The sequence below is a fragment of the Cynocephalus volans genome, chromosome 5 (genome assembly GCF_027409185.1).
Source record: "Cynocephalus volans isolate mCynVol1 chromosome 5, mCynVol1.pri, whole genome shotgun sequence".
NCBI classification, from domain to species: domain Eukaryota; kingdom Metazoa; phylum Chordata; class Mammalia; order Dermoptera; family Cynocephalidae; genus Cynocephalus; species Cynocephalus volans.
Genome location: NC_084464.1, coordinates 36,438,267 through 36,454,073, shown reverse-complemented (window position 1 = coordinate 36,454,073; position 15,807 = coordinate 36,438,267). Strand labels below are relative to the sequence as shown.

At 40.6% G+C, this 15,807-nt stretch overlaps 1 protein-coding gene across 3 annotated transcripts in view; it reads left to right on the top strand.

The window, feature by feature from the left end:
* Positions 1–5,384: 5,384 nt before the first annotated feature.
* KIAA0319 (KIAA0319 ortholog) overlaps positions 5,385–15,807 on the top strand; it is a 44,769-nt gene continuing 34,346 nt past the window's right edge. For all 3 annotated transcript variants that reach the window (XM_063096659.1, XM_063096658.1, XM_063096660.1), the window contains exons 1-3: positions 5,385–5,439; positions 8,675–9,411; positions 13,394–13,586. In XM_063096659.1, the coding sequence (XP_062952729.1) occupies positions 5,385–5,439; positions 8,675–9,411; positions 13,394–13,586 (985 nt within the window). The remainder of the gene's footprint in view (positions 5,440–8,674; positions 9,412–13,393; positions 13,587–15,807) is intronic.

Genomic DNA, 15,807 nt, shown 5'->3' with positions numbered 1-15,807 from the left:
GCTCTGTCATTACTTGTTGAATACATTTCTGTGCTTTGTCCATTTCTGACCCCATCTCTGGGATCACCCCTGTGACCTTATGATACCTATGTACTGGTTTTCATCCATGGTTCCTGGCTCATGCTACTCTCTGACCCCTGCCCTCCTTTCACCTGCTCCTTTTTCTCCCCAAGGCAGGAAATTCCTTGGCTGATTGCAGGTCACAAGACCTGCTCCATGCCCAGGAGGAAGGAATGCTGCACAACAGGTCAAGAAGAACGTGAACAAACAGGCCTTGCTGAGTTTCCCCATCCAGTCTGTTAGTGGTAGATCAGACCCTTTTTATCCAATCACATTTGTACATGGTTATCTATGCTTCAATCATGTCTATATAATGAAGCTTTCATAAAAACCCAAGAGGCCTGGGTTTGCAGAGCTTTCAGATAGCTGAACATATAGAGGTTCCTGGAGGGTGGTACCTGGGGAGGGTATGGAAGCTCTGTGTCCCTTTCTCCATCCCTCACCCTATGCATCTCTTTCTCTGTATCCTTTGTAATATCCTTTATAATAAACTAGTAAAAGTAAATACGTGTTCCCCTCAACACGTGAGCTGCTCAACCAAACTAATTGAACCCAAGGAGGGGGGCTGTGGGAAACCTGATTTATAGCCGGTTGGTCAGAAGTTTCAGAGGTCTGGACTTGCAACTCACATCTGAAGTAGGGGACAGTCTTGCAGACTGAGCCCTCAACCTGTGGGATCTGATGCTATCTTCAGGTAGATAGTGTCGGAATTGAATTAGAGGACACCCAGCTGGTGTCTGCTGGAGGGAGAATTGCCCTCTTGCTTATTGGTGGCGAGAAATCCCCACACATTTGGACACAGAAATTGGTCTTCTGTGTCGATGATTGTTGCTGAGTAAGAGACTATAGAAAAAATAGTTTCTATTGTGTTTTACCATTAAACCCCATTCTTACATCTCATTCATTTTCTGACCCCATCCCCAAGCCTTACTCCATCTCTGAATCAGCAATGTCATCATGATTGCCTAAAGGAAGAGAAAGAATGCAGTTGGGGTTTTCAGATGGTCTAGGGGTGATGCATGCAGGAAGCACAGAGGGGCGAGGTTTAGGAGCAGGATTATGCCAAAAATATATTTCCTACATCTCTCTTGGTAATTTTTTTAAAAAGCAGCTATGTCAGAATAACCAGTTCAAATTATCTAAGTCCTCTTTAAAAATGAAAATTACAATTGTATTTTAATAATACAAAGGTAATATGTGTTCAGTTTAGAAGAAAATATTATCCCTGCACTGGGCGGGTGGCTGGCTGGTTAGCCCAGTTGGTTAGAGCATGGTGTTGATAACACCAAGGTCCGGGTCCAGGGTTCAATTCCTGTACTGGCCAGCTGTGTGTGCCCACACCACCACCCCCCCCAAAAAAAAGAAAGGAAAGAAAAGAAAATACAGATAAGAGAGAGAAAAAAAGGAAAAGATAAAAAGCATTCATATTTTCACCAGTTTTCACCTGGGGTCGGGGGGCATTTTCTTTCAGATCTTTACATGTATAAAGTTGATCCCTGCAGAGTTTATGTAAGGATATATGGATTTGTACTTTTTATAACATTTTGAACTTCTTAAGCCTTATTTTAAAAGTCCTATTTTACCACTGAGGTTCAATTTTACCTTTGGTCAAAATTGTTAAGAAGCATACTTAAAAAATTTTCTTTCCCTTTCATGAAGACAGAAAACAACAGCGAGTGGGCAAAGGGCAAGCAGCAGGAGAGAGCATGAGTCAGTCAAGCGATGCAGAGACTGAATAATAAGCAAGAAAGATCTTCCTTAGTGACCCAGAGTGGACTGTGCTTACTTCACAGAACCACAGGGAGGGCTGTCGGTGCTGCAGGGAACTCCAGGATCTAGAGTCTAAAGACTGACTGTGAGACACAGTGTCCTTTCCTGTAAAATGGGCATAATAAGAATTCCTACCTCAGAGAGAGTTGTTATAAGTAGATTAAACACGATAATATATGTCGAAGCATAATTTAACCCATAAGGTACTAAGTATGTATTTAAAAACCAAAACCTATAAACTATGACAGCTGAAGGGACTTTTGATAACATCTAGACCATATGCCTTTTAATGTTGAGGAAATGGAGATCCATTGTTTGCTTATATTGATGTACTGAATAAAAGAACCTTAAATATGGTATTGAGAATAGGAAATGCTTTGTTGCTGAGCACTGTGAGTTTGCCCTGGGATAACAACGATGGATTGCTTTCCAGGTACAGTATGGTTGTGAAGGCTGTACATTGCACAAAGGCTTCCACCAAACAGGCGTGGGATTTGGGAATTTGGCCCACTGTCCATTTGCCGAGCTGTGTGCCTTAGGAGCTTTATCCCAAGAGGTACTTTTGCTTAATGTGCCCAAAAGTCCCATATGATACAGTAGAGGCCCAGTCTTCATCCATGGGATTCTTCATTAACTATCCCTGGCTCATAGCAGTGTTGCTATTCTGGGCCCCCAGCACATTGGGCAGCTGGATGAATGCCATTTCTGGAGGGCCAGTTGCTCTTCTCCAGCCTTTTGGTTAGGGAGTGGTCAATGGCTGCAGATGGGAGATGGTCAGTCTCCCGTTCTGTCCACGTTCTGTCTTAAGCCACACTTTCTTGTTGGAGGGAAAGGAAGTTATTGGTGGCAAACTGTTTACACCACAAGGTGTTCTTCCTCTGGGGTTTTAGGCATGAATCTTACTCTTTATATTCTCTACTTTACCTTATCGAAGCTTTCTGATGGCCTTTGTTGTCCTGACACAGAGACCGGTTAAACCCACCTCGTGACTTTGCCTTAGATCACCTTTGCTCTGGTTCCTTCCTGGTATCTTGGTTTAGCTCAGCTCAATAACTCAGGCCCCTTTCCCCTCCCGGGCATTGGCCAGTGATGGCTGTTGGTTGGGCAGCATCCTTGTTCCATGTCATCAGTGACAGAACTCTCAGTGCAGTTTAACAGAAGTATTCTTGTGATTTGAGTTGTTTCTTGATGAAAACTCAAAAGCAAGATCTAGTGGTTCCAAACACCCTCTTTCCAGAGAATGCTGCTATGTGTTTGGTTTTGCTTGTAGGCTCCTTGTCCTTCCCAGTTGCCTCGCACTTTCCCTACATTACCTCATTAATTTTTTTTGTGTGTGTGTGTGTCTTTTTCGCGACCGGCACTCATCCAGTGAGTGCACCGGTCTTTCCTATATAGGATCCGAACCCGTGGCGGGAGCGTCGCTGCGCTCCCAGTGCTGCACTCTCCCAAGTGTGCCACGGGCTCGGCCCTACCTCATTAATTTTTGAATGACTGACTAACTAGGAGACCTCTGGTGGGGTGATTTCCACTCTGTCATCCCTAGTACACTTACCAATATCTAACTGCACTGCATTACTTCTGGAGACAGGGTGAGAAGGAGTCTTGCTCTCTATTAAAAGGCTGTGCGTGTATGGACGGAGAAGGAATGAAGAGGTGGATGGGGAGAGACTGGTATGAACTGCACTCTAGTCTACCATGGCATACCAACTTGAAACTCACAGCAGGATTCTGACACACTCATCAGGAAACCCTTATCTAGGTTTTAGAACATGAGCTTGTATGTTTCCTCTTGGGAGCCTTTTAAAATAACAAGGACTTAGAGTCCAGAGGTGTCCAGAGACTAGACTCCAAGTCCAGACCTCCTCGTACTGATTCTTCAGCCTTGGGCTAATCAGTTAACTTTTTTGAGCCTCAATTTCATCATCTTTAAGGTGGAGATAGTAATATTGTTTGGATTGTTGTGCATTTCACACTGAAAAAAATGTCAGGCAAAAATAAAGTGCTGATATTACTATATTTCATTGAGTCTAAGATGCTAATGATTGTTAAGACACACCATTATTTTACACTTTTTTGTTTCTTTTGGTGGCTGACTGGTATAGGGATGGAACTCTGGACCGTGGTGTCATCAGCACCACTCTCTAACCAACTGAGCTAACCAGCCAGCCCTGAAATGCACCATTATTTTAAATACCACAAAGAAAAAAAAATGTTGTCAATTAAACCGAAACACATTGCTTTCTTATCATTTAGAATATTTATATGTATTAAAAGAGATTTTGGGGGGCATTTAAACAGATTTTTACCATAAATCATTCTTGTGCATATGTAAAAAAGAAGATATAAGTGAAATAAATTAGTGTACTCCTAAATTTCCTTACCTTTTTAGATCATTTCTGCCAAATAACTTGTCAACGCATATCCACATGGTGTTGCCTGTGTCCTATTATGAGCACTAGGGAAGCAACATCTCTTAAGAGAGTGCTTCGTGTTGTCTTTGGGACGTTCTTCCAAGCCTCTGGTACCGGTTCTAAATGACTGATGTTCATGCACAAGCTGTGGCATCTAACTCCTGCCTGGCACTTGGCCAACTGCAATTTTAAGACATACTGTTATCAAAGGTGGTAAAATGTGAAAATATTTACATCTTAGAATTGTTGAAATATAGTAGTATGATTTATTTCATCTTTATTTCATAGGGTTGGGCTTTGAGAGACTGAATATACAAACAGACAATGGCCAGACCTTATATAAAAATAGAACTTTGACCTACAAACTGCAGCTGTCTGCTCAAGATACCAACCCCTTATCTACAATAAGCAACCCAGGAAGCCAGGCTGCTGTGTCCAACTTGCAGAAAGCCCGGTTGCTATCTCTAATAACAATCCAGAAAGCTAAACAATAATTTCTGTAACAGTAGGCCCCAATGACCAGTATTTAACTAGTAACTAACAATTTCCGTAATTTTTTGTCCCCTCTTCCAACTTACGACCAACCAGTGAAAGCCAAAAATGCACTCCTAACCAATCACATAGGAAGTGCTGCTTCCAGATAGCTACATATAGCTTCCCCATGCCAACAGCCTCCAGTCAGGGCACACCTGAAGCCTTCTCTTTTTTCTGCTCTGAAGCTTTCCCACTCTTCTGCTTGCCTTTGAGTCTCTGCTGAAATGCAAATGATGGTGGCTGATTCCCTTGCTGTAACAAACTCAATAAATAGCCTTTGCTTTTCTCATTTGGTTGGTCTTTGTTTACTCTTTGCCTATTCTTAGGATCTGTGCCTGATATTTGAGCAAACTTCTGTGAGTGGATGGTTGCCTGGGATATGCCCTGTGATGTGAACAGGACAGGCTTCCCAACTGACATGAATAAATGATAGAAATAATTTTGTATGTTTCCATATTTACCTTTTCTTCCTTCCTGTCTCTTTTCTGTTTCTCCTTTGAAGTTCTGGAGGCCAAATCTGGCTCCTAAAAACATCAAAGAAGCCTGCATGCACCAAGAGCCTTTCAGGGCCACCTCAGAAGCCTGACATCACCCACTGTGTGATGCAGAATGGTGCCCGCAACAGGTGTGCTTTCATCATTGCTGCTGCTGGTAACCATTGCAGGTAGGAAACCATTGCCCTGGGGACACTGGTGTCAGACTTGAGCTTCCTAACTGGCTTAAGCAACTCAGATCAATCTGAGATGAAAGTGCCATTTGCTTTCCAATAGAATTATTTTTCACATAAAAGGCATGAAAGGTAGATCTTATGCATGAGTGGTTTTGTGGAAACAGGAATTTAAATTTTTTATTACCATGACTATTTAATGGGAAAATAAAATCATATTTCATATATAGTAAGAAAAATTTACATTTGTATATTTAAAAGAATTGCACAGTAGATCTTTCTGGAAAGATCAGACTCACTTTTATCATAAATCTTTATTTGCATTATACTTAGTTTGCTAATAATGGACACCCCCATGGCATAAAATCACTGTTGAGCATCAATTCTGGTAATCTGCGATAAGGCTGGGCCAGCTGTGTCCATTTATTTGAGTGTAAAAGGGACTGTGGGTGAAGATATAGCTGGAGAAACTTTTTCTATACAGAGTTTGTCAAAGCATAGTAAAGCCATAATGAGGATAACCCGAGAGAGCCTCTTGTTAAAATGCAATTTCTCATGCCCCCCACTCCAGACCTATGTGGCTCAGGAATCTGGGTTTTCAGCAAACACCTGGAGATGATTAAGGAGCACCTAAATTTTGGGAAGCACAGTTTTACAGGATGTGAGGACCACTTCAGAAAGTTCTACCATTGGAACAGCCTTGTCATGCCCAGTAGATTACTCACCCCACCCCATCTGTCCATCTTATTAAATTCATCCCTGCTTAGTGTGCAAGACAAAATGATCCTTTATTTCCTACATAATTAATGTACTCTGTGCTCTGGAAAACACTGTCATTAATGTTTTAGATAATGTCATTAATGTTTAGACATTCTTTTTTCCCCCTTCAAATCCCCACCTTTTCATTCCTTTTTGCCCTTTTCTTATGAGTTGTTCTCCTTTAATTCAAAATTTCAATTCCTGAGTTATTGGGTCCCAATAATGTTATTTGCAATTTGTTTGTCTTCCTTCTCTATCTTCTTTACCTTTGTTAAATGCTAACCAGTGATTTTACTGACTTGTTGACAATCATCAAGTGCCTACTATGTTCACGGACTGGGCTAGGATTTGTAGAACATACAAACAGGGGTGACAGGCTTCCTAGTCTCCAGGAGTCTGGTCGTGCTTCAAGAGCTTTCTCACTGTGTCTAATCAATTCTGAAGTAATTATGGCAACTTGGCCCAGAGGAAGAATGACTTAGTTGTTGGGGGCTCCATCTTCTCAAACTTCTTTATTTAACATTAAGATCTCTGGTTGAGGTATATCTATTTAGACAGCCCCTATTTAGGCACTTCTTTTTGCACAGCAAAGGTATGATTGTCCCGGAGGTGTACCAGGTCTCCACCTCCAGCCACACTGAAAACTGCTTGTAAGCTTTGAGTTGAAGCCTTCTGCCATGGAAAGGTCTTCTTATCCCCTTGAAGCAATTTGCTTGTGCCACGATCACAGCCTTTTTCCCTGTAGAGTGGTTGCTATGGCATAGTTTTAAAAGTTGGCTCTTGAGCTTTCTGGTGGCCAAGGGCAGAAATGAAACATGATGTTTCCCTGAATCACATTGTCCAAAAGGAGATGACAAAGCAGTTTCTCAAGGGAACTAAAGCATATCGTGGCATTTGGGTTTGGGAAAAAAACTCTAACTTGGGTCTTCATTTTAAGGTCTCTCAGAGGTGTACTGGTATCTTTAAAAATAAACACAATATTTTTGAGAATGGAGTTAGGAGTTGGAGATTAGCTCTTTCTCTCTTTTATACCTTTCTTAATCTCTTGACCTTGATAAAAGATGCTGTTTTGTTATGTTCAGCTGGAGTATATTGTTATTTTCTTCATAGTTGATATTAAGCTTTTCTCTAGAAAGTAAAAGGATAAAACTATTCTGGTGATTTAACAAAACAGATTTGCATTTGAGAAAATGCCATTTCAGTTTAGTTAAGGTAGGTTTTTGCAAGCTTATTCACTGGGAAAGATGCATTTCTATTATATCTAATTCCTATTAAACTGAAGTAACTAGTCTTCCTTCTAGAGTCAATGTTTGGCATTGAGTTATTTAAAAAATTTTTCTGTAACAATGACAGTGTGTACAGGTAAATATAAACATGGTTCCTATACTGTACATAGCCATGTTTACTTATTTCCAGTTAAAACAAATTTCCGAGAGTACCTTTTATGAGAAAAATAACAATTATTAAAAGAACTCTCAGTGATGAACCATCACTAGGAAAGAAACCTCTTGCCATTCTGAGTCCTGCAGCAGAACTTTAACACAGTAATTCTCAAACTGTATGTGGCGAAGAACCAGTTTGTTTTTATGTCCAATCCGTTATAGACTGATTCTTATGTAAAATGCCAAAAAACAAACAGGAATGCAAGAAAAGTGATTTTGTACTTTGATTTCAGGTAATGACAAATCACCATAGAAGTCTGTAAAAACCTCCATTTCTGTTATTTGGTTGTGGATGGGAGCCAAGTACACAGGCCTGCAGCACAGCGGCCCACACTTTGCATAGCATCACTCTCATACCTGCTATAGTAACTGGTTGTTAACATTTATGGCTTGTTATTCAGAATCATATTAAAACTAGTTGGTTCTGGATATGCACTGAGGACAAGTTTTTCTCTCCTTTGATATTTTCCTGTTAATTGATCTATTATCAGAATAGCCCATGAGATTAAAAAAAAATTAAACAACAGTAAAAAAGATGTGATGCTACTTTGTAAAGTAAACCTGTATAACTGAATTTTATGTGAGGAACAAAATATTAAAAAAATGTAAAATAATCCATACATGGAGAAGAATATTTCTGTTAATTATGTGGAGTGAAACTACATGGAGAGAATGGATGGATAGAAGGGTGCGTGGAAGGTGGAAGAATCTATGGATGGATGAGTGGGTGAGTGGGTGGAAGAATAGAGGGATAGGCGGGTAGAAAGACAGAAGAAGAGAAGGATAGATGGTTGGGTGGGTGAGTGGAGGATGGATAAGAGTTTGGGATGACAGGAAGATAAATATATGGTTGGGTGGTTTGATGGATGGACTGCAAGATAATATAATGGTTTTTCTGTAGGAAGTGCTGATTGTTTATTTGCTTGCCAGACTGGCCAAGGATTGGTGAGGCTCCCATTTTCTGGTCTTAAGCTAGAGTTGCTGCCCTGTGAAATGCCTTTTTTCCTCATTAGAGAGTGCCTTGTTTGCAGGTTGTGCCTGTAAGCAGTGCAGTGAAGGGAAGACGTATTCCAATGCAGTCATTTTACCTAACTTGAAAACCACCAGAATCATGCGGGTGCCTCAAACCTTCCCTGTGGTGGACTGCACGGCCGCTTGCTGTGACCTGTACAGCTGTGACCTGGCCTGGTGGTTTGAGGGCCGCTGCTACCTGGTGAGCTGCCCACACAAAGAGAACTGTGAGCCCAAGAAGATGGGCCCCATCAGGTCTTATCTCACCTTTGTGCTCAGGCCTGTCCAGAGGTCTGCACAGTTGCTGGACTATGGGGAGATGATATTGAATAGGGGTTCCCCTTCGGGAGCCTGGGGGGACTTACCTGAGGATATCAGAAAGGACTTCCCCTTTCTAGGCAAAGATCAGGGCCTAGAGGAGATGTCTGAGTACTCAGATGACTACAGGGAGCTGGAGCAGGACCTCTTCCAGCCCATCAGTAAGCAGGAGCCTAGAGGGAGTGCCGAGTACACCGATTGGGGCCTGCTTCCTGACAGCGAGGGAGGCTTCAACTCCTCTGCTGGAGACAGCCCTACAGCATCAGCAGAGAAGCAGCAGGACCCAGAGCTCCACGCACTGAATGAGTCGGCTTGGACCCCTGCCCCAGAGAGAAGTTTGTTGCTTCCCTTGGCAACTACTCCATCTTCACAAGAGGTATTGGAAAAAGAAGAGGCTTTTCAGCTCCAGGAACAATCCAGCAACAGCTCTGGGAAAGAGGTGGGTGTGCTGAGGATGTGCTGGGGTGGGAGAGGCTGAGTCTAAGTAGCCAGGCACTCATTCAGGCTGGATGAGCATAAGTAGGTTCCCCTAAAGGGCACCTGTCTCAAATGGTGGCAAGAAAGATGACTGTCTCTTAGAGCCTCCCAGGACACAAAATATCCTGTTCCTCTGCTGTTCTTTCATGACTAGGCTGTTAAAAAGAACAAATAGTTCTGCTTTCTCAAGTCAGCCAACTAATGAAGATTCAGATGTCTCCCTAGAGATGCCTCTACCAGTATTTAAGGTGAACGAGGATTTTATAGAAGTCCCAGAGGACAACAAATATACACAGCACATATACCCAGAGGGTTTGAAAATCTACCACAGTAGGTTTCTTTGAAACCCAACAGGTGCTTAGATTGCTAGAAATTCACCAGTGCCATGACGCATCAGTTGGATAGGAGAGATGTTCTAAGTAGGGAACATAAGATTTACAGAGCTTTGCATGAAAAATCCAGATGAAAAAAGAATGAGAATCATCAGGGGAGTAAAGATACCAAAAGCAGGGAAAAGGTCCAAGTGTTAAGGGCAGAAGGTCAGGAAAACAGAGGTTGAGAACCGTGTTGTGAGGAGAGGATAACTGGAGAGCTCAAAGGCTACTCGTTTGGGAAATGGCTGGGACTAGATGAGAATGTAGTGAGTGTGTTGATCAGAGGAAGCTGAATATAGTTGGAAATGAAGAGACAAAAGGACATGGGAGTCCTTTAAGAATTTTCAAAGGAAAATTAAAAAAAAAATTTTTTTAAAGGAAAATAGTATTTAAGATTTCAGTACTTAGGTTAGAAGAAGTGAAGAACATTGTATTTAATTGACTGTACATTGTAATCTCAACCATAAAAAATTGCTAAAAAAAGTAACTAGAAGTCTTTTTTTTTTTTTTTTGGCAGCTGGCTGGTTTGGGGATCCAAACCCTTCACCTTAGTGTTATAGCACTGTGCTGTAACCAAATGAGCCAGCCAGCCTAGAAGTCATTTTTAATTTTTAAGAATATCAGACGGTTCATCTCTGCTTTCTTATATTTTTGTGTAGTTCACAGTTTCTTCAGTTGGTTAGAGCACAGCATTGTAACACCAAGGTCAAGGGTTCAGATCCCCTTACTGGCCAGCTGCCAAAAAAAAAAAAACAAACCTACAAAGTTTCTATATTTTTCTGTACTTGGAATTGGATTAAAAATTTAAAACCTTCAATTAAAAATAATGTGAATTAATTAACTATGTTCTTTGCTTATATCAGTAAATATTAACATAATTTACCCTCTTTTGTGTTGCTAAGTCACTTACTTTCTAGCTTCTGTGGATGAAACTATCTCAAATCAAGCTCTATTAAAAATCTTTTGGCTGAGTCCTTTGAGGCTGGTTATGTTAAAAGATAATTATCAAAGAAGGTAAAATTATGAATTATACAGATATAAAATGAACATATGTTAGAGATTTTATTCTACTCATTAATCATTATGGTTTCACAAGAGAATCTGAAGAACAGGTATATTTCAATGATCCAGAATATTGAAATGAATGTATGAATGGAGGTAAAATTGGCTTTCCAGGGAGAAGGGGAGGGAGTTCAATCAAACCTCTGCAAGACAGGGCAAAATCTACATGTCCGTAGACAAAAATTATTTTGCATTATCAATTACCTACAACTTACAGAGTTGCAAAATAGCTCAAATACTAGAAAGACTAGAATCAGACAACCTAGAGGAGTATCCTGTAGACAATGTGTTATTTTACATTGAAATACAAATTTTACCCTACAATCACAATAACTTTGAAAAAAATCCTTGAATAAATGTTTATAAACATTAGATACATAGCGTATTAAGAAATATCATTTTATTCTGATGAAGTGCAAAGTTTGGAATTAATGACAGAAACTCGGGTCTCTTTTCTCACCAAAAAAGTGCTTAAAATAGTACAATTGCATTTGATAAATGTGCCTAGACAATTCATTGGGTAAAGAATAGTCTTTTCAACAAATGGTACTAGGATAACTGGATATTCACATACAAAAGAATGAATTTAGGTCTCTACCTCATACCTTATTAAAACATTTAACTCAAAAAGGACCAAAAATCTAAATGTAGGAATTAAAACTGTAAAACACTTATAAGGAAACACACCAGAAAATCTTTGTAAGCTTGGGTTAGTCAATGATTTCTTAGATAAGACATCAAAAGCATAGCAATAAAAGAAAAATATGATAAATTTGACTTCATCAAAATTAAAAACTTTTGTGTTTCAGGTGACATCAAGAAAGTGAAGACAACCCATAGAATGGGATAAAATATTTGTAAATCATATATCATAAATATTGTATACAGAATATATAAATAACTCTTACAACTAATAAGAAGACAAATAACCCAGTTTATTTATTTATTTATTTTTGGGTAGCTGGCTAGAACTGGGATTGAACCCTGGTCCTTGGTGTTATCAGTACCATGCTTTAACCAACTGGGCTAGCTGGCTAGCCCAACCAAATAACTCAGTTTAAAAATGGGCAAAGAATCTAAATAGACATCTCTCCAAATATGATAGAAAAATGGCTAATAAGCACATGAAAAGATGCTTATGATATAAAGATGTACATGAATACCATTAATCTTTAAGAAAATGCAAATCAGAACCACAGTGAGATACCAGTTCACAGCTACTAGGATGACTAGAATTATACAAAACAAAACAAACAAAAAAATGGTTAATAAGTGTTAGTGGGCATGTAGAAAAACTGGAATGCTCATACACTGCTTGATAGTAATGTAAATGGTTCTGCTCCTTTGGAAAATGGTCTGGCAATTCCTTAAAATGTTAAACATAGAGTTACCCTATGACCCATCAATTCCACTTCTAGGTACTTACTCAAGAGAAATAACAACATATGTCCATACAAAGACTTGTACATAAATGTTCATAGCAGCATCATAGAAAATAGTGCTATTGAATAGGACGTCTGTGAAAAACAGATCAGATCAAACTTGTAGAGGATAAAGGACATTTTTTGCAGCTGTGTATTTAAGTGGACAAGACTAGACAGATTCACCTAAAACAAGTTCTTTCAGTGTAAATAAGAGTAGGGCTGGCTGGTTAGCTCAATTGGTTAGAGCATGGTGTTGTAACACCAAGGTCAAGGGTTTGGATCCCCATACTGGCCAGACGACAAAAAAAGAAAACAACAAAAAAACAACAAAGTTAGTAAGTGTGGAGAAAATAGAAACAATGGCCATTTGAGACTTTTATTGACTAGTCCCGGCTTAACTTGAAGGGCTGAAATGGGGACACTGATGTTCAGTTGCTTCCGTAGAGGATTCATTTTCCTCTGGTTGGGTGTGTTGGAGAGAAACTTGCACCCTGATAACTTAGCAAGGAATTCTGTGGTGGAAGTTGTGGATGGATTACTGAGCAGTGAAAGTAAGAATTGGCATGTGATTCCAGCTGGAGAAGCAGCATGGTGGGAAAGCAAATGTTTTAGAGAGGAGCAGGACTAGGGATTTCCCCCCGCCTCAGCCATTTCCTGGTGGCATTACAACCTTAATCCAAGGTACCTTAACCACTGTCTACTTTCAGCCTTTAGTTCACCTTGGCAATAATTTTTCAGGACTCTATAAATCTAAAAACAAAATCCAGTTCATCCTATGCATTTGCAGAGGCCCCACTATAATATGCTATGAACACCTATTCTGCAGCCCGGGTTTGCAGTGATTCTGAATTTCATACTATTCTTAGTGATCACAGGTTCAGTGAACAGCTTCATCCATTAGCACTCACTTCACAAACTCAGATGCCTGAAAGTTCAAGGAAATTGAGCATCTTAAAATTGTGGTAGACCTACTACCTGGTTTTTAAAATGCTGGTCAATTGATTTCTCTTAGTTTGATCAACCTATTTTTAATTTAGTGCTTCATTTTTTTTATAACCATTTATCCTTGTAATTGATCTCATAGGTTCTCATGCCTTCCCGTAATCCTTCTCCAGCCAGCCTGGAATTCAGCCCAGCCCCTGTGGAGCAAAGCCCTGCTGTCACAGTCACCCCGAGGAGCACAGAGCGCAGCATCCCAACACTGCCCACTAGTGCTGTCCCCTCTGGGCCCACCCCATCTGAGCAGCCCGCATCTCCTACCACTGCTCCCAGGACAGGTAACTTTTAAAAAATGCGATTGGAAGAAATTTACTGAAGATATGCTGTAGAATATAGTAGTGACAACTTTTAAAGTTTATTCATTCCCTCCAGGCACACTTTTGAGCATCTGTCATGTGCCAGAAATGGTGCTACATGCTGGGAATAAGAAAATGTCTAAGACATTGTCTTTTCCCTTAGTGACTCTAAAGTTCAGGAGAGGAGACTGATGGGTAAATAGAGGGTTTTGGTACAATATGGTAAGAGCTATGAGAGCCTGCAATGGGAGCAGAGGAGGGGCACCAGAACCACAAGGAGGAGCCAGGGAAGCCTTTCCAGAGGAGATAGTACTAGGAGAGAGTGCCAGCTAACATGGAGCTAGCCTGTTGTTTAGGTCCACGGAGCAACATGTGCACTAACAGTGGTGATAACTGTATTTACTGAGCACTTACGGAGTGTCAGGCACCATGGCCAGCACTTCCCATCCCTCATCTCACTCACTGCCCATGCAAGAGCTCATGTGACGTTTCGGAAGAACTGGAAGGAGCTGGGTAGGGCTAGAACTGATGGAGTGAGTGGAGAGGGAATGGCAAGGTATGAGTGTAGCATGGCCACAGGGTGAGATTTTAAAAGATTATTTTATGCTCAGGAATCTGTGCTTTATTGGATGGGTATAGAGAATCCTTTAATGGTTATAATCAGGAAAGCAAAATGATCAGATTTGTATTAAGAAAATAGTATGAAGCTGCCTGGAGGCAAGAAGATCCACTAAAAGGCTATGGTGAGTGGTTACAAGGATGGAGAGAATGAACTAGATCCCAGAGATAAGGGAGCAGAATTCATTAGGATTTGATGAGCTGCCTGGAGGCAAGAAGATCCACTAAAAGGCTATGGTGAGTGGTTGCAGGGATGGAGAGAATGAACTAGATCCCAGAGATAAGGGAGCAGAATTCATTAGGATTTGATGAGCAAGTGAATGTCAGGATGAAGGAAAAAGGAATCTAAGATGTATGAACATGTAGAACTGTAATTAGATGGGCAATTGCGCTGGAGTTCAAAGATTAGGAGTCATCAATATAGACGTGGCAGTTGAAGACGTGGGACATATGAGATCATCCAGGGAGAGCACTGGAGTGTGCCGAGGAGAGGCCTGACAGGTGGAACTTTGGGGACATCATTGTACAAGGAGCTGGAAGAGCAGAAGGAAACTGTCAAGCTGACTGGGTAGTCATGCTGGAGAGGTAGGATAAGGAGAGGAAAGCATGGAATGAGGGAAGGGAAGGGAGGGGAGAGTTCTGTAAGGGAGGAAAAAAATCTTTTTCCCTCTACCCGTCTAAGTTCTAGGCTAGAGCCTCCGTAACAAAAGACAGATTAACAACAGAAAAAACAAACAGGAGTTTATTAACATGCGTATTTCATATATACATGGGAGACAGAGAATGAGTAAATCTCAAAGAAGTGGCCTTAGAACTCTGGCTTATCTAGAGCATGTTTATCTAAAACAAAGACAAACAGTGTGGGGAAGGTAAGTGATAGAAGGTGACCAGGTAGGCAAGAGTGAGGCTTGTTATGCAGATTCAAGTCAATGCCTTCTCCATTGATAGGAGTCTCTCATGATTTAGTCACTATCTCATCCTGGTATAGAGAAGGAGACACCCTTACAAATGGTGAATTTGCCTTACAAAAGGGTAACTTCTACTCTGGAGCTTCTCCTTGTCTGCTGTTTCTCAAAATAATCAGCTCAAAATAATCCTTCTGCTAAAGAGGCATATTTGTGGTGGTGTAATCTGGTCTCCTAAAGTCATATTTTGGGTTGGCATATTCTGGTCTTCTATAGTTCCAAAAAAGGAAGATGTGATCAAAGCTGCATGTGCTGCAGAGGCTGTGGAAGGATGGAAAAATTTCCATGAGATTTTTTAATAAAGAAGTTATCATATACAAAACCTACGGGTCATGTTTCCTGAGCTTTTCTGTGGGTAATATGTTTGGGGGATTACCCTCTCTATCTTTTTTACTTATTTTGATCCTGAGCTTCAGTAGAGAGAAGGATAAGGGTGGAAGAGAAGCTGTGTGCATATGGAAAAAGGAACTGGCCTGGGAATTAGGATCCGTGGGTTCTAACAGTACCTACTGCATAGGATTATTATGAGGATGAAATGAACCAATGGCTTCCAAGCCCTTGAACAGTGCCTAGCAGTTTAATTTAGTGCTTAAGTGTTTGCTGAAATAAATACATTTAAA